The sequence below is a fragment of the Nymphaea colorata genome, chromosome 1, assembly GCF_008831285.2.
Source record: "Nymphaea colorata isolate Beijing-Zhang1983 chromosome 1, ASM883128v2, whole genome shotgun sequence".
Taxonomy (NCBI): Eukaryota; Viridiplantae; Streptophyta; class Magnoliopsida; order Nymphaeales; family Nymphaeaceae; genus Nymphaea; species Nymphaea colorata.
The window spans coordinates 23,087,877-23,107,235 of NC_045138.2; the positions used below are offsets into that span (position 1 = coordinate 23,087,877).

Here is a 19,359-nt window from a genome sequence, read left to right on the forward strand (position 1 = left end):
AAAGCACTGTTGCCAAGGTACATTGTGGAGAGCGTGGTATGATTTTCATTGCCAAGACGAGCTAGTGGAGTTTCAAACCTCGACTGAAATAGCGTAGAAATTTGTTGGTCAAGGATGCAAACTATTTTTGGCAAGTTCGTCATCTATTCAAGAAAGACTAAACCCCTTTGGACCAGGTTAAAGTGGTCAGAGAGTTCTTCACTTACTTCCAAATTGTTTGCTAGGACGGCTACCATTTAGAGAGTTGGGAGTTTGAGACTGAGATTCTCCTAGGTATAACCATAATTTCAAAAGCTCCTCGTCAAATGATTCCAGCAGAATTCAAAGAGTTGATTTCAAATGGAACTCTTCAGGGGTGAATTGCCTAATAGTAGTAGCAGTAGTAGGCAAATTGAAATCAATCCACTGCTGCTGTGGCTGGATGGTTGATTTTTCATTTTGTGTTAAAAAAGTCAAAAAAAGTGCATTCCTTCACTAATGCACTTTTGCGATGGTTCTTAGTGACATAAAATAAATATAAAAAAACCCCATCCAGCTACAAAGGTAGTTGGCTGATTTCAATTCCTCATAGTAGTAGTAGTAGTTGTTGTTGTTGCTGTTGTTCTTGCAGTAGTAGGGTTATTGATGATGATATATATCAAACAACTGTTGGATAGAAATTCAACTTCTATTTGAACTTATAATCCTTATGGCAGAAAGTGTATAAAAGTTGGTGACTCAAACATTATTTAATTTGGTTATCGAACTTGGTATACACACACACACACACACACACAGAGAGAGAGAGAGAGAGAGAGAGAGAGAGAGAGATCATTTGCCTTAAAATTTGATGCTCGGAGGTAGGCAGCCATGAACTGGACACATGCACCTACATATAAATAATCCAGTGAGCATACCTTAAAATTTGATGCTATGAGGTATGCAGGCATGAACAGGACACAGGCACCTATATATAAAATGTCCAAACATTGGCAATACCTGGAAGCTGGAATCGAACCTAATAACAGTCATGACATTTATAAGTTTTTAAAAACAAGAAAAAATCTTCCAGATTCATGGAAAATTTTTAAGAAAGCATTGCCGCTTTTAGTTAATAAGATTATAGAACGCAGCGACGGATGCAGGTAGTATTGGGCTTTAGATCTTCAAGTTTAACGATAGAAAGAGTTCGTCAATAGATTAATAGGCAGGGCGCGACTCTTAGTGTAAAACCAGTTCGGATCCACCCTCGAAAGAATTAGATGGCAAATAAGTAAACGTCTTGCACTTGTCCAAATTGGTGGCTGCGTGGGGTATTGGATATAATATACATCCCCCCCTTCCCCTATAACTTCTCCCCTTTTTGAATTGAGTGCCAGATGATGTAACTTTGTCAACCTTTCCTTTTCGTATCCTACTGGTCCAACTAAACCTGGGCAATCTTCAGAGAGCAATCACCTTCTTTTTGTGACGCAAGTTTCTCTTTTGGTTAAAAGGGGGTTTGATTTCTTCAAGCAAAGTGCAACAAGCAACAAATTATCAAAAAGTAGAGGAGGATGCTACTTTTGTTGTGGACTTACCAACCAATCATGCAGCAAAGGAGATGAAGGGTTGTGTGGTAGTTTCACTTTTTTCTGAGCTGTAAGATAAAATATTACTTTTGCTCACCCTAAAACCATACAATAAAAGTGGTGGATAATTCATTAAAATTTTAATTTTTACAATTTTGGTAAGAGCAAATCTGAGTTTTCTAGATGCAACTAGATGCATCCACTCTGCAGCATAGATGCTTTTAAGTACTCCCTAGTATATCGCGTTAAACAAAGGTAAAAACCCAATCAAGATCCTGATTTAACCAGCCAATTGATTACCAACTGTATCCATAGAGTCTCATGATCCCATTAAGACGATTTTAGTTAGCCAATTGACTATTAATATTATCCCTTAAGAGTCTCACGGTCCCACTAAGATCCTATTTTGGCTATTAGCCATTTTGAGTATTTGCTTCATCTTAAAAGACAGTTATCTAGGATGGAACCAGTCAAGTCATGGTTCACTTTGTAACACAACTACGGATGGTTCTTAGTTAAGGGTGGTTTTCAGCTCTGTTTTGTTGGAATCGTTCCTGAGAGGCACAAAGTGTCAATGTTGGTCAGAATATTAAACACTAAACACGAGTAAAAATAACCCAGTCACTTTGAATCAGGAGGATCTCAAAATGTGCATTATCTGCAGTTAGTCCTTAGACTTTGGATTCAGATCTGAAACTATAAAACGAACAAAAGAGAGGGGGCATTAAAGAGTGACAAATAAGACCTTGAACCTGATACCTGAACTTTCTCGTGCTGATTGTCTTGTAAGGATTGACGGGTGGAAGTCGGCCAAGGTTTTACTCTTTATAGACGGGATCATTAACTAGCCTGGACCTAAAAGAAGGGCTTTTCAACCAGAAAATGGGTTTTTAAAAAAAAAGGACCTTATGCTCATTTTGTGAATTACATCGTCTTTTTCATATTAGTTGACCTAAGATGCACAGTTGCTGCTGCCTGGGGAACAATGCAAAAAATTGCAGTTGAAGATAGTCTTCTTAACCCAAACACAAATCAGAGACGGAATTTAAAGAGAATATAATCACTATTGGGCTATAGATGCTAAGGAGGGAATGGAGAAAGAGAAGTAGAATGGTGTCAAAATCAGAAAAACATGGTCGATTTTAAGTGAAAACAAGTAAGAATCAATTTAAAGGGCTTTTTATGTAGTATGCAATGGTAAATTCCTACTAGTGCACTGACAAACAAATAAAAATTAAAAGAGAAGAAAAATATAAAGATATGATGCCCTAGGCCAATTTAAGAAAAATACATGAGATTCAGGATTCTCATTGCATGAAACTGGGACTCGGAGAACTGTATTTCCAGGATGTAGATACTGCAACCACTTCGATTAAATAGGAAACGTGCTACTTACTCTAAGTGGTTCCAGTACCAACCCCATGAAAGGTTCTTTATGTTCATAGGAATTAGGAATCTATAATCAGAAATCCAACTCTATCTCAACTCTAATGATCGCGGTACTTGGAAGAAATATTTGATGAGAAAGACAGAAAATTACTCAGGTAAGCTTAAGCATACACATCCCATTACCTTCATTAGCCGGATGTTCAACGAAGACTCATAGGCTGTACAAAGCCGAGAAGAGATGTAATAGAGAAAACAGCAAGCATGAGAGACAAGCAAAAGGTAATGACAGATTTTCAAATAAATTTCACTGCTGAGCTAACTAAGAGGCCAAAAGAGCGTGCTTATTAAAAATTATATATTTATAAAGATTGAGTTCCATTTGCCCACCACACTGAAAAAAATTATTTTAGTGGTTGCTACTTGTACATAACATATAACTAGAATAAGGAAACTATCATCAGCGAAGAAATGAAGAGAGAGAGAGAATTTTGCAAGAAATAGCAAACCAAAATTACCATAGGTACACCAAACTTATCATCTCTGAATCTTCCCAATGGAGTGCAAGTAAATTGATACAGAGACAACCCTGGATGCATCACAAGCAGTCAGTTGGTTCCAGTTGTTGCTTGAAATTAAAGCTGAATAGAGATGAAATACCACTTACATAGTTCCAAGAAAAAATGCAAGGGACAGATGATAACCGAATAAAAATACAGAGACAACTGCAGTGAAAAGCATTGCCACTGAAGTAGAGTAAACCTGCAAGACAAACACCAGCCAAGATTAGCAACCATCCCGTATGACAAACAACAGCCAGTTAATATGGCAAACATCCACAAGAAATAGAATATCAGTGGCAAACAAAAGCCAGTTAGGATGACTCAAAATGCCAATTTTTTATGCAAAAGCTCCATAACATTGTACCGTTCGTTACCATCTAACATGCTGGAATGAGACGATAAAGGCTGAAATACACAGTATTTTGTTTAGTTTTATTTTTACAATTTAGGACTAGATTGCATGAAGTATTTAAGTAGTCACTCTACTAATTCCTATTTTTGTACCCTAATAATCATTCCAATTCGTTACCATCTAACATGCTGGAATGAGATGATAAAGGCTGAAATACACAGCATTTTGTTTAGTTTTATTTTTACAATTTAGGACTAGATTGCATGAAGTATTTAAGTAGTCACTCTACTAATTCCTATTTTTGTACCCTAATAATCATTCCAATTCGTTACCATCTAACATGCTGGAATGAGATGATAAAGGCTGGAATGCACAGCATTTTGTTTAGTTTTATTTTTACAATTTAGACTAGATTGCATGAAGTATTTAAGTAGTCACTCTACTAATTCCTATTTTTGTACCCTAATAATCATTCCAAAATGTGATTGATCAGTATTTCATAGTCAGTATTTTATAGTGATTACACATTACTTATCTGTCCAGGCATGCTCTTTAACATACAACCATGAGCTGTTGTTCAAAATTTCAAACCAAGGGCAAATAGAAATGTATAAAAGCATGAGCAGAGATGTACTAATCTAACACAGCTAGAAGTTGATGACACAATGTATTACCTTAACAATGTTATCAGCATATTTCATTACCATGGACACAGCAATTCCACTGTAAACACAATCATTTTTATCAATAGATCAATTAATAGAAAGAAGTATTTGTCAAAAGAACTTCAAAAGGTACCTCAATGCATGATTAATAATCATGCAAGTTGTAATAAGAGAATAACCATGGAAGAAGCCCCTGAAATTGCACAATTTGTGATTACGTTGATGCAACAAACGGAAATGCACACCAACAAAATGCACGCCAAGGATTTAAGCAAGCCTAAACTTACTTGTTCAAAACAACATCAAAACCTTGAATGAATATTGCTGCAACATTGAAAACCATGCCAAAAACATACAGCCAAAAGTTCTGCACATTAATATTTCTTGAAGGACGCTTCTTAATAATGGCCTGCATAAATCATTGACTAAAATAAACATTGAAGTCTGCAACTGCACGTCCAGTATTCCAGCATAACAAAGAGTTAAAAGTCACTCTGCAGATATCAACTATACATAAAATAGAAAGATGAAACCATGAGCAACGAAGGAAAGCAAAGAAGGATGTGACTGAAAAAAAAAAACGCAGGCAGGACAAGATTCACAACCCTGAAATATTTAGAGACTAAGAAGGGAAAAAAAGAATCACCACGGCCGCAATAAAAATATAATGGGGGCAGATTTGATTGAAACTTGAAAGAAAAATATGCAGCAGAAAAGAGAATAGACTAATGTTATGTAGTCAAAGTATTCTCAGGCAGAATAGAAACAGAAAGCACAACCAGAAAAAAGGCAGGTTTGAAAGACTTGGAGGTGGATCATATTCAAAAACTGGGACAAAAATTTAGATGAGAATACGTGCTGAGAAAAACAATGGCAGATTAGAAAAGGAAGAAGGAACCAAAGGATTCCCGACCTGTGGCATATGAGATTTCCCACATTACACCGTCGGCTGTAACCTGCCGTTGATCTATGTCTCTAATATCATGTCAGATTTTAATGTCTAAATTTTCTTAACATGAGAAAGAAAAGAAGACAATAGAGAAAGGGGTTCGTTCCTTCAGCAATATGTTGGTAGAGTTCTTAATCTTAGGCATGTCCCCAGTTCTTTTTATCATTAAATATATACTTTTTGGCACTCACTCAAGAGCACATAACAAAAATATAAAACACAAAACTGCCACACTATACACACACAGGGTTAAATACAACATTTGCATCTGATCCAAATCCAAACTGTAAATAAACAACTCGTCTTTTCAATTTCACTATTCATTGGCAAATTGACAGATCCTATTTATGAGTAGCTAGATATGAAAGTAAGATGCAGATTGACACTTTGGCCGAGACTATTTGACTAAATCAGCCTCTAATGCATTCCAATTATCAACTCACTCAGAAGTTAGGAACACAACCTACGAATTAGAACAATGGTGTAAAAATTTCTTTGAAGACAACAAGCTCTAGGGCGAAGCTAGGATACTTTTCTTGCAGGGGCCGATCATGACAAACAACATGAGTAAATAAACTATTGGAAAAATTTTCAGAGGGACCAACTGCATTTTTCAAAATATTTACAGGGGCCAAATTAGAATTTTCTGCACATATTAAGAGGAAAAATTTTATTTTTCAAAATCTTAGGAGCCATGGCCACACCTCAAAGCCTGTCAGGCACTTCTATAAAATGATCATGGAAGTATACAGCTGACTTAAAAACATGGAGGAGCCAAAATCAGTCTAACATGGCCTTCCTGGCCTGGATGGCTGAAACCAGGGCATCTCTATTGGCAATCCTATGCCAAGCACTCTAGTGGATGAGGCATCCAGCTCTAAACCATAGTTCACAAATATTATTCTCTGGTTTTTACATGTGGGGACTTCATTGGGTTCATTTCAGCAAACTGCAAAGTTATGTCTCTCAAAAAAATTCTTAGGCTGGAAAATTTCAAAAATATGAAAAAAAATGAAACATACGAATTTTTTATTGGTTACAAGAATAAAATAAAAATTTAATATACCTATTAAATTTTTAAAATAAACATTAAAATGGAAACTGTTGACCTGTTTTCTTATTTGGGTCTAAGTCTGGGTCTGAGTCTAAACCTGATCCGTACTGTTGTTCATGTTGGGCTCTATTTAAGCCCTTGTAACCCTAATTTCAAATGTATGAATGAGAATTAAGTGAGAGAGAGACCAGATGCTAGTGAGCACTGGGATCCTCCTCTAATCGTGCTTTTTTCCTTGTGTTGAGGTTTTTTCCACGTTACGATTGCGTTCATTGTGATTTCCTTATTCAACATGGTAAGAGCCGAATTTCTGAAGAAAAGAAAAACGGTCGGTGTGAAGTTCCCGTAGAGCCCTGCCGTGAAGTTCTGGTTCCTCTGCTAACGCCCGATGTTGTCGTTTTTGTTTTTGTATTGATGTCGTCCACCGTTGAAGGTGTTCACTATCTGCTGGGACTCTTCTGCCCGAGCGGTCTGTCTACTGTCGCCTGACTGTCTGTCGTCTTCTCTCGAGCCGCCATCTTCTGTACAGCTGTTGCCACCAACACCACGGCAATTGCCGCTCGAGCTATCTCTCGCCTGAGCAGTAGACAACGCCACGGCAGGTGCAGCGTATCTCAGCGTCACTGTGGAAGCCTTCACCTGCCTACCGTGGAAGCCTTCACCTGCCTGCCGTGGAAGCCTTCGTCGTCTACCCTGGTATCTTGCCTGCTCGTCGCTTCCTCCTTTGCTGTGTCACCTGCTCGTCGCCTGCCCATCACTTAGCGTCCCCTGCTCGACGAAGTCTGCTGCGTCGCCTGACCAGCCGTGCCTCTCCCTGGAGTCTACTGCAGTCGCCCGACTTGTGTGGAGTGTCGTTGCTGCCTCTGCCTCTGTTGGGCAGCAGCTGTAGCTGCCTGTTGCTGTTTTTCTTCTTTGTTTCTGCTAGACGCTAGGCACCTCTGTTCAATGCCCTGCTGCTGCTGCTCTTGCACCGCTATTCCCTGTTGTGACCTAAAATCTGTTGCGCCACCTGGACTGTTGCATTGTCTGAATCTGCCGCTGTCGTGCAAACACTGTCATCTCTGTGTCTGCCGGCAGCATCTTCTATGCAGCCTCCTGCTCAAGTTTTTTTTGCATCTCTTCTACAACCCCTCAAGGTCGCATGTGCATCACCAAGCGTGCACGCCTGTCTCCTTTTCTATCGTGTGCCACCTGCACAGCTGCCATTGCTGCTACATTGTTGAGCCTTGGTTATGGAGGAATCAACCTGTTCTGCTGTCAGGCTGATGTTGGGGCCTCTAGAACAGAAAATATCCTCGTTCAAGTCACCACTATTCGCCTCACCAAGGATAATTACCTTCAATGGTCCGTTACCATGGGGATTGCTGGTGGGAGGTAAATTGCTTATGCCAATGGGAGGAAGATTGAACCACCTGAGACAAGTCCAGCATGAGATACATGGTTTCTTGAGGACAACCAAGTCAAAACTTGGATTGTCAATTTTGTGTCTCCCGATATTCAACCTCTCATTCTTCGTAAGAGGACTGCGAGAGATATGTGGGTTATTTTAGAATAGATGTATGGCCAGAAGAAGAATATTTTTGAGTGTATCAGCTGATAAAGGATGTCTATGCCCTATGGCAAAGAGAACTTTTTGCGGCAAACTTTTATGCGGCATTGAAATCAAAATGGGAGGAACTTGACTACTACTCTGATGATACTTGGAATTGTCTCCAAGACCAGCTGCGTCATTTGGCCAATGAATGAAAGAACATGATGTTTTTGTTCTTAGCAGGACTAAATGATGACTTCAAAGGTATAAGGACTCAAATTCTTAATTCAGAAGAGACGTTTAGCATTGAGGATGTTTATTCTCGCATTGAAGCTGAAGAGCAAAGACGTCTTGTTATAACAGGGAGAAAGGGGGTTCATACCTCTTATAGTGAAAGGTCTCCTCTTGTTAGCCCTACTCCTATGGGGGCTACCCGACCTTCTCAAAAATATACTCATTGCAAGAAAACTGGTCACACAATTGAATTTTGTTGGGATTTGCATCCTGAAAAGAAGAATAGTCGCGGGACGTCATCTAGTGGGAAGAATACTTCTGATGTTACTAACCCTAATGGAAGAAAAACATTAATCTCTGCTGAACAGTTTCGTGAGCTTCGTGCATACCTTAGCCACATTGAAACCAATCAGACTGAGGCATCAGATGATGTGAGAATTAATCGCGCCGTTACTATCTCTGGAGAAAAAGGTAATTCTTGTATTGAAGAGTGGATTGTTGACAGTGGTGCCACCCACTACATGACCGACAATCCTAAGTTTTTTCATGCGTATAAGCTTTCGTCAGGGAAGGAACAAGTTTCTCTTATCGATGGTTCGTCTATCTCTGTGGCTGAGAAAGGAAGTCTCTCACTTTTAAACAAGTTCTTAGTTCACAATGCTCTACATGTTTCTCACCTTCCCTTGAACCTCTTGTCAGTTAGCAAGATTACGAAAGAGTTGAATTGCGAACTTATCTTTTCTACTAATCGTTGTGCTTTATAGGACTTGGTGATAGGGAAGAGGATTGAGATTGGTTTGGTTTCTGAAGGACTATATCATTTACCCGTGCGTGTTGCCACAGCTCTCATGTCGGCAGCTAGAAAACCAGAGAAGAGTAGAGAAGACTTCCTTCAGTTGATTTTGCGCTGGCATGAGCGCGCCTTGGGCACCTTCCTTTTAGAATCCTTAGGCAGTTGTTTCCTGATTTATGTTCTAGTCTGGATATGACTATGGTGTTTTGTGATGTATGTCATTTAGCTAAACATGTTAGGGCTTCATACCCAGATTCTACCAATCGTTCTAATGAAGTTTTTGCCTTGATCCATTTTGATGTGTGAGGACCTTCGGGAATTCCTTCTTATCATGGTTTTCAGTACTTTATAACTTTCATAGATGATTGCTCTTGTAACACCTTTGTATATTTGCTGAAAGACCGTAGTGAAGTGCCTAATGTCATAGAGACTTTCATTGTTCTTGTGGAAACTCAATTTGGAACCTTTGTTAAGACCTTTTGGTTTGACAATGCTCGTGAGTATGTGTGTCATTCTGTTGATAGCTTCTTTCGAAAAAGGGAGATTGTTCATGAAACATCATGTAGTTATACTCCACCTCAAAATGGGGTTGTTGAACAAAAGAATCACCAGTTATTGAATGTGACTCGAGCTTTTCTTTTCAACATCATGTCCCAAAGAAGTATTGGGGGGATGTTGTGTTGACCAGTGCGTATCTAATTAACTGTATGCCTAGTCGTGTGTTGAATGGGCAGACGCCTCACTCTATGTTACCAGGAAGTCGTCAACCTTTTTCCCTTTCACTTAGAGTTTTTGGCTGTGTTTGTTTTATTCACCATCACAGTCCTAATATTAAAAAGTTTGATCCAAAGTCGATTAAGAGAATGTTTCTAGGTTATTCCTCCATTCAGAAAGGATATAAGTGTCTAGACCCTTCCACTGGTCGTGTCTATGTTACTAAAGATGTCACATTCCTGGAACACACTTCCTATTTTGGTGAGAATTCTCTTCAAGGGGAGAGGTCTACAACAAGAGAAGAGTATTCTCCAAATCAAGAGATTCAGTTTACAGATTTCTAGAGTACAAAAAGGAAGAGATTCAGGTTACAGACCCGCTAGAACACAATACAGATGATGGTTGCTCAACTGGGAATCAGGAGGAACATAGCCGCCTGTTTGGGCAGGTTTACTCTAGGCGAAGATTGCTTGTAGTAGAGCCCACTGGTGAGATGACTGGTGACAAAAATCCTACTCCCAATCCTAATGCTACTCCTTCCCTAGATGACCCAAGTCACTCAGGAGATGTTGGTTGAAGTACTCAGATAAAGGCCGAAAATGAAGAATTACCCATTGCTCTTAGAAAGGGTATCAAGTCATGTACTCAACACCCTTTTGGTAATTTCATATCATTCCAAGTGGGTTCATGTGATGCCAGAAGAGATGGTAGCACTGAACAAAAACAAAACGTGGGAGGTGGTTAATATCCCCCAAAGCGGCTCATCTGGTATGATCAAAGCGAGTTTACACCATTAAATATAAGTCAGATGGGAGTGTAGACAGATATAAAACTTGTCTAGTAGCCAATGAGTTCAGTCAGGAATATGGAATTGACTACTTGGAAACGTTTGCTCCAGTTGTGAAAATGAAAACAGAATTAGTATCTCCTTAGCGGTGATAAGGGAGTGGAAGATGTACCAACTTGATGTTAAGAACGCAATTCTCAATGGAGACATTGGAGAGGAAGTATATATGTGTATGCCTCCAGGATATGAGGAACCTAGAAAATGCTGCAAGCTGCGAAAAGCTTGGTATGTGCTTAAGCAATCTCCTCGGGCATGGTTTGAACGACTTAGACTTATAATAAGACAATATAGGTATCATCAAGGGAATGAAGATCATACACTCTTTGTAAAGTGAAAGGAACATAAAGTTACTCTTTTGTTGGTATATGTTGATGATATGATTGTCACAGGTGACAATGAAGATGAAATAGCAAAGTTAAAGGAACTGTTGGCCATCGAGTTCGATATCAAGCTCGTCTTGTGGCCAAGGGGTTCAGTCAAAAATATGGGATTGATTATTTAGAGACTTTTGCTCCAGTTGCGAAAATGAAGACAGTTAGAGTTGTTATGTCTCTAACTGCGATGAAGGAGTGGAGGATGTACCAACTCGATGTTAAGAACGCTTTCCTCAATAGTGATCTCGAAGAAGAAGTGTATATGCATATGCCCCCAGGATATGAAGAACCAGAGAAATGTTGTAAGCTGAAAAAGGCATTATTTGGCCTCAAGCAGTCGCCTAGAGCATGGTTCAAACGACTTAGACAAGTGATGCAACATCATGGGTACAATCAAGGGAATGAAGACCACACTCTATTTGTGAAGAAAAAAGAGGGCAGGGTCACTCTTTTACTTGTCTATGTGGATGACATGATTGTCACGGGAGATGATGAGGAGGAGATCTTCAAGTTAAAAGTGTTACTGGCTACTGAATTTGATCTCAAAGATCTTGGCAAACTGAAGTATTTTCTTGGTATTGAGATTGCTAGATCTAGTACTGGCCTTGTGCTAAACCAAAGGAAATATACATTAGATTTGTTGGAGGAGACTGGTAAACTAGGGTGTAGACCCGCTTCTACCCCACTTGATACTGGACACAAGTTAAGCCTTAGAGATGAAGAGCTGCTCTGTGAAGAAGCTAAGGGAAGATATCAACGTCTGGTTGGAAAGTTGATTTATCTTACCCTTACGAGACCAGGTATCACTTTTACGGTGAATTTACTGAGTCAATTCATGCATGCACCTACTGATACACACCTGAAGGCTGTAGACAGAATATTGTGCTATTTGAAGAGAAATCCTGGCAAGAGACTCTTGTATGTGAAACAAGAGACTGTAGAGATTGAGGGGTACTCCGATGCAGACTGGGCAGGTTGTGCTGATACTAGACGGTCTACCACAAGGTATTGTGTCTACTTGGGAGGAAATCTTGTTGTCTGGAGGAGCAAGAGACAGGATGTGTGTTCTCGATCTAGTGCAGAGGCAGAATACAGAGCTACTGTTATGGGAGTGTCAGACTTACTATGACTGAAAATATTGCTGACTGATATCGAAATAGAGGTTGAAGGACCAATGAAGATGTACTGTGACAACAAGTCTGCAATCAACTTAGCCAACAACCCTGTAGTACACGACATAACAAAGCATGTTGAGATTTATCGTCACTTCATTCGTGAAAGGATTGATGCTAAAGAGTTAATCTTACCTTACATGAAGTCTGAAGACCAAACCGCTGATGTTCTGACGAAAGCTCTATCTTCAACTTCATTTGAGAGAAATGTATCTAAGTTGAGCATGTTTGATATGTATGCCCAACTTAAGGGGGAGTGTTGAAGCATGTTAGATGGGTCTCGGGACCGGGTCTGGATCCTTACCCGATCCATCGTGTAGCTCTTGTTGGGCCTTCCTTAATGATTGTAACCCTAATCTTGAGTGAGTTAATGAAATCTTACGAGAGAGAGTCTGGTTGCTAGTTGGCACCAATTCCTCCTTGTCCGTGGTTTTTTTCCTCTTGCTGAGGGTTTTTTCACGTTACATCATGTTCATCGTATTCTTTTGTTCTTGATCTTCGTGTTTCTACAATGTTCATTCTTCTTCTTGCAAGGAAACTCCAGTGATTACATGACAATTATAATGTTGTACCAAACACTATTAGAAATTTAGAACTAGTGCTTGCAATTGCCATAAAAAGGGATTGTCCTGAGAGATTCAATTGATGTTGTTCCCGAAGTCAAAAATTCAAAAGTTTTAGATCTATCTTTAATCTCAAATATTTGCTTCTAGTCCACCTCTTCCACCAATCTTCTTCTTAGTTATCATAAAAACACAACTATAGTTTCCCTTCAAAGATCCCTCCTTCCTATTACTAATTTGTAGCACAAATCCTAGCCTTTCCATTATTGACTGTCAGCTGGAAAAAAATGTGTTACACCATTGTCTATACATTTTACCATTGGGTTTTTGTTTCTGCCTATCAGGAGACTTTTTCAAGGGCGTCCTGCTTCCAGTCTGTTCCTATGTGTTGCTATTCAAATTGCTTCTTCACGATTCCTAGTTCAACAAAATCACTGCAGCTTTTCTATCCTGCAACCATCTTCATTTGCCTAAAGGCATCGTAAGCTTCTTATGTTTAAGTTTTTGCAAGGAGAACTATATTAGGCTTACCAACAGAAAGTTTGTGCCTTATTGAAAGTCTTTTCACTAAGGTTTGTCTGATGTTTATTTTTTCCTTGTTAAATTCTTGGTGGTGGTTGTAGAAATAATAGACGCACAAGAATGGAAGATCGAACACAAATGTAACGTGGAAAACCCTCAACTAGAGGGAAAAAACCACGGGTGATGAGGTCTGGTGCCCACTAGGCGCCAGACTCTCTTTCTCTTTGATACTTCATTAACCTTTAAGATTATGGTTTACAATGCTATAAGTATGCCCAAACTAGGACACACTGGATCGGGTCCAGACCCAGACCCATACATCAAGATCCGTCAGCACTCCCCCTCAAGTTGGGCATACATATCAAACATGCCCAACTTGGATACATTTCTCTCAAACGGAGTTACATGTAAAGCTTTAGTTAGAATATTAGCAGTTTGGTCTTCAAACTTCATGTATGGTAATGTTAACTCCCTGGCATCAATTCTTTCTCTGATGAAGTGACAGTCAATCTCAACATGCTTTGTTCAATCATGAAGCACTGGATTGTTAGCCAAGTTAATCGCAGACTTGTTATCACAATACATCCTCATAAGCCCTTCAATCTCTATCCCAATATCAGTCTGCAAGATCTTTAGCCACAACAACTCTGATACTCCAATAGCAACTGCCCTATATTCAGCCTCTGCACTTGAGCGGGAACAAACATCTTGTCTCTTGCTTCTCCAAACAACTAGACTTCCTTCCAAGTAAATGCAGTACCCTGAAGTAGATCTTCTGGTGTCAACACAGCATGCCCAGTCTGCATCAGAATACCCTTCAATTTCTATAAACCTTTGTTTCACATATAGAAGTCCCTTGCCAGGATTCTTCTTCAAGTAACACAGGATTCTATCTACAGCCTTCAAGTGCGTATCCGTAGGTGCATGCATAAACTGGCTCATTACATTTACAGCAAAGGTGATATCTGGTCTAGTCAGAGTGAGGTATATCAATCTACCAACTAGACGTTGATATCTCCCTTCAACTTCTTCACACAAAAGTTCTCCATCCTTGCTACTGAGTTTGTGCCCAGCATCCAGAGGAGTAGAAGCTGGTCTGCATCCCAGTTTTCCTGTCTCCTTCAGTAAATCCAAGATATACTTCCTTTGATTAAGCATAAGAGTTGTACCTAATCTGACAATTTCAATACCAAGGAAGTACTTCAGCTTGCCAAGGTCCTTGAGATCAAATTCAGCCGATAGTAAACCCTTTAATCTTGCTATTTCTTCTTCATCATCACCTGTAATAATCATATCATCAACATAAACCAATAGTAGGATAACTTAACCCTCTATCCTCTTTACAAACAGGATATGATCTCCATTTCCTTGTTTGTAGTCATGCTTCTTCATAACAAGTCTGAGACGTTCAAACCATGCTCGGAGAGACTGTTTGAGCCCATACAAAGCCTTCTTCAGTTTACAGCATTTTCCAAGTCTCTCAAAACCCGGGGGCATACACATATATACTTCCTCTTCGAGATCTCCGTTGAGAAATGCATTTTTAACATCGAGTTGGCACATCTCCCAACCCTTCAGCACTGCCAAAGAGATAATAACTCTAACAGTCTTCATCTTCGCAACTGGGGCAAACGTCTCTAAGTAGTCGATCTCATATTTCTGACTGAACACATTGGCTACCAGACATGCTTTGTACCTCTCAATGTTCCCATCTGGTTTGTACTTAATGGTGTATACCCACTTTGACCCAACCAAATGAGCTGCTTTAGGAATCTCTACCACCTCCCATGTTTGATTTCTGTCTACGGCCTCTATCTCTTCTTGCATAGCATGAGTCCACTTGGGGTCACTCTGAGCCTCTGTAACATTCCTGGGAATCACAGCCACAAACAAGGAGGATACAAAACATTTGTAGTCAGTGCTCAATCTAGAGTAAGATACAAAGTTACCAATAGGGTGTTGGGTACATGACCTAACACCCTTTCTCAGGGCAATGGGGAGATCCTCCTTTTCATTTTCTGTTTGCCTTTCTCTCTCAACAGGTTGCTTCTGAGCATAACTTGGGTCATCCAAGGAAGAAGTAGGATTGGGATTCGGAGTGGACTTCTCACCATCAATCACCTTGTCAGTACAAGCTCTTCTCCTAGAATACACCTGCCCAAACAGACGATTGTCTTCTTTTTCTATCTCCATAGGACACTCTCCCTCATTTCCCTGTTCATGTACCTCAATAGAGGTCCAATCTTCTTCTTTTCCAAGCACCTCGACAGATATGCTTGTAATACAGAAAATCTGTAAACTGAATTTCCTGACTTGGAGAATGCTCTTCCTTAGACATTGACTTCTCCCCCTGAAGAGAACTCTCACCAAAATAAGAGACATGTTCCAAGAACGTGACATCCTTGGTAATGTGCACTCGACCAGTGGTGGGATCTAGACATTTATACCCCTTTTGAATAGGAGAATACCCAAGAAATATTCCCTTAATTGATTTGGGGTCAAGTTTTTTCACATTCGGGTTGTGATTATGAATGAAACACACACATCCAAAGACCCGATGAGGGATGTGAAAAGGTTGGCTACTCTCTAGAAGCATGGAGTAGGGTGTACGACCATTTAACACTCGACTAGGCATGCGATTAATCAAATAGGCACTAGTAATGACCGCATCTCCCCAATAATATTTTGGAAGATTCCTTTGGAACAATAAAGCTCAGGTGACATTTAGTAACTGGCGGTTTTTTCTCTCAGCAACTCCATTTTGAGGAGGTGTATAACTACATGATGTCTCATGAACAATCCCCCTCTTTCGAAGGAATTCCTCAACAGTGAGACACATATACTCACGAGCATTATCAGACCGGAATGTCTTGACAGACTCACCATACTGGTTTTCCACTAGGAGAATGAAGGTTTCTATAATATGAGGTACTTCGCTACGGTCTTTCAACAGATAAACAAAAGTACACCTTGAATAGTCATCTATGAAAGTCATAAAGTACTGAAAATCACCACGAGAAAGAATGCCTGAAGGTCCACACACATCAGAATGAATCAAAGAGAAAGCTTTATTAGCACAAGTATTTGAAATAGGATACGAAGCTCTAACATGCTTTGCAAACTGACACACATCACAAGATAACATGGAAATGTTCAAACTGGAACACAATTCAGGGAACAATTGTTTCAAAATCTCAAAAGGGAGATGACCAAGGCGTTCATGCCAATACAAAAATAACTGATGACACTCTTCCTTCTTCTTCTCTGTCCTGTTGACTACTGACATAAGGGTTGTGGCAACGCGTATAGGAAGCCGATACAAACTGTAGAAATACGAACAAGAAGAAGACGAAGAGAAACAATGTGTAGAAATACGAACAAGAAGAAGACGAAGAGAAACAATGATCACGATGTAACGTGTAAAACCCTCAACACGAGGGAGAAAAAACTACGAATGAGGAGGAGTTGGTGCCCACTAGCAGCCAGACTCTCTCTCTCTTAAGATTATCATTAACTCTTAAGGATTAGGGTTACATGACTTAAGTAGAGCCCAAAACGGGCTACAAGGCGGGTCGGGTATGGATCCGGACCCGAAACACACAATCTATCAACACTCCCCCTCAAGTTGGGCATACATATCAAACATGCCCAACTTGGATACATTCCTCTCAAATGAAGCTGAAGGAAGAGCTTTCGTCAGAACATCAACAGTTTAGTCTTCAGACTTCATGTAAGGTAAGATCAACTCTTTCGCATCAATTCTTTCCCGAATGAAGTGACGATCAATTTCAACATGTTTTGTTCTGTCGTGAAGAACATGATTGTTGGCTAAGTTGATTGTAGACTTGTTATCACAATACATCTTCATAGGTCCTTCAATCTCTATTCCAATGTCAGTCAACAATATCTTCAACCATAATAACTCTGACACTCCCATAGCAACTGCCCTATATTCTGCCTCTGCACTGGATCTAGAGCAAACATCCTGTCTCTTGCTCCTCCATACAACAAGGTTTCCTCCCAAGTAGACACAGTACCCTGTAGTGGATCGTCTGGTATCACCACAACTTGCCCAATCCGCATCAGAATAGCCCTCGATTTCCACAGTCTCTTGTTTCACATACAGGAGTCCCTTGCCAGGATTTTTCTTCAGGTAGCATAGCACTCTGTCCACAGCTTTCAGATGTGCATCGGTTGGCGCATGCATGAATTGGCTCAAAACATTCACCGCAAAGGTGATATCAGGTCTTGTGAGGGTAAGATAAATTAGCTTCCCAACCAAACGTTGATATCTTCCCTTGTCTTCTTCACAGAGAGGCTCTCCATCTCTAAGACTCAACTTGTGCCCAGTGTCAAAAGGGGTAGGAGTAGGTCTACATCCCAATTTACCAGTTTCTTCTAGCAGATCTAATGTATATTTCCTTTGGTTTAGTACAAGACCAGTACTAGACCTAGCAACCTCCATACCAAGAAAATACCTTAGCTTGCCAAGATCTTTGAGGTCGAATTCTGTAGCCAGTAACCCTTTTAGCTTGATAATCTCCACCTCATCATCTCCAGTAACAATCATGTCATCTACGTAGACGAGCAGGAGAGTAACCCTGCTCTCCTTCTTCTTCACAAACAGTGTGTGATCTCCATTTCCTTGTTTGTATCCATGATGTATCATCACTCTTCTCAGTCGTTCAAACCACGCTCTGGGCGATTGCTTAAGGCCATACAAGGCCTTTTTCAGCTTACAACACTTTTCTGGTTCTTCATATCCTGGAGGCATATGCATATATACTTCTTTTTCGAGGTCACCATTGAGGAATGCATTCTTAACATCCAGTTGATACATCTTCCACTCCTTCATCACAGCTAGGGATATAACCACCCTCACAGTCTTCATTTTCGCAACAGGAGCAAAGGTTTCCAAGTAATCAATTCCATATTTCTGGCTAAACCCCTTGGCCACAAGTCGAGCTTTATATCTTTCAACACTCCCATCTAGTTTGTACTTGATGGTATACACCCATTTGGATCCAACTAGGTGAGCGGCTTCAGGAATCTTCACCACTTCCCATGTCAAGTTTCTTCTTAGGGCATCTATTTCTTCTTTCATTGCATCAGCCTACTTGGAGTCACTTTGAGCTTCAGCGACAGTCCTGGGAATCACAGCCAAAGAAAGAGTAGAAACAAATCACTTGTAATCTTTCACAAGTCTGGAATAAGAAACAAAATTACCAATGGGGTGTTGAGTACATGACCTGACACCCTTTCTCAGGGCAATGGGAAGATCGTCATTCTTCTTTTCAACCTCATCATGAGTCTCCACGGTCTCCTCGGTAGGACTTGGTTCATCCAGGGAAGGAGTGGCATTGGGATTGGAAGTAGATCTAGCATCACAAGTCATCATCTCTGTCCGAGTACCTCGTCTAGAGTAGAACTGTCCAAACAACTAAGGGCCTTCCTTCTCAATGCTATTGTCACCCCTTTCCTCCTTCTCAGGCACATCAACAGTATTAAGTGATTCTGCTTTCTTGTAGTCCAAAAAATCTATAAACTAAAGTTCTTGTCTTTGAGAATACTCTTCCTTGCCCATAGACTCCTCCCCCTGAAGAGGATTCACACCAAAGTAAGAGGCATGTTCCAAGAAGGTAACATCCCTCGTAACATAAGCTCGACCAGTAATAGGATCAATACATTTGTATCCTTTTTGCGTAGGGGAGTATCCAACAAAGACACCTTTGATAGACCTAGGATCAAGTTTCTTGACATTTGGACTGTGATCATGGATAAAACATACACAACCAAAAACACGAGGAGGAAGAGGAAATGGTGGACGATTGCCAGGAAGCAACGAGTGGGGAGTCCTACCATTCAAAACACGACTAGGCATGCGGTTAATAAGATAGGCACTAGTAAGAACTGCATCACCCCAATAGTGTTTAGGAAGATTTCTCTGAAACAAAAGAGCCCTGGTGACATTAAGGAGTTGACGATTTTTCCTTTCAGCTACCCCATTTTGAGGGGGGTGTAACTATAGGATGTCTCGTGAACAATCCCCCGTTGTCTAAGAAACTCCTCAATAGGCTGACACATGTACTC

The 19,359-nt window shown here is 40.2% G+C and overlaps 1 protein-coding gene across 4 annotated transcripts in view; it reads right to left on the minus strand.

Moving 5' to 3' along the window:
* Positions 1 to 698: 698 nt before the first annotated feature.
* LOC116246033 (CMP-sialic acid transporter 2-like) overlaps positions 699 to 19,359 on the minus strand; it is a 29,181-nt gene continuing 10,520 nt past the window's right edge. For 3 of the 4 annotated variants that reach the window (XM_031617710.2, XM_031617713.2, XM_050080154.1), the window contains 5 exons: positions 4,804 to 4,925; positions 4,650 to 4,709; positions 4,526 to 4,574; positions 3,604 to 3,698; positions 3,281 to 3,525 (listed from right to left, as the gene is read on the minus strand). In XM_031617710.2, coding sequence (XP_031473570.1) covers positions 3,474 to 3,525; positions 3,604 to 3,698; positions 4,526 to 4,574; positions 4,650 to 4,709; positions 4,804 to 4,925 — 378 coding nt within the window. In that variant the 3' untranslated portion in view covers positions 3,281 to 3,473. Of the gene's footprint in view, positions 869 to 3,280; positions 3,526 to 3,603; positions 3,699 to 4,525; positions 4,575 to 4,649; positions 4,710 to 4,803; positions 4,926 to 19,359 lie in introns of those variants that run through there. The other variant, XM_050080157.1, reaches the window with a different exon arrangement.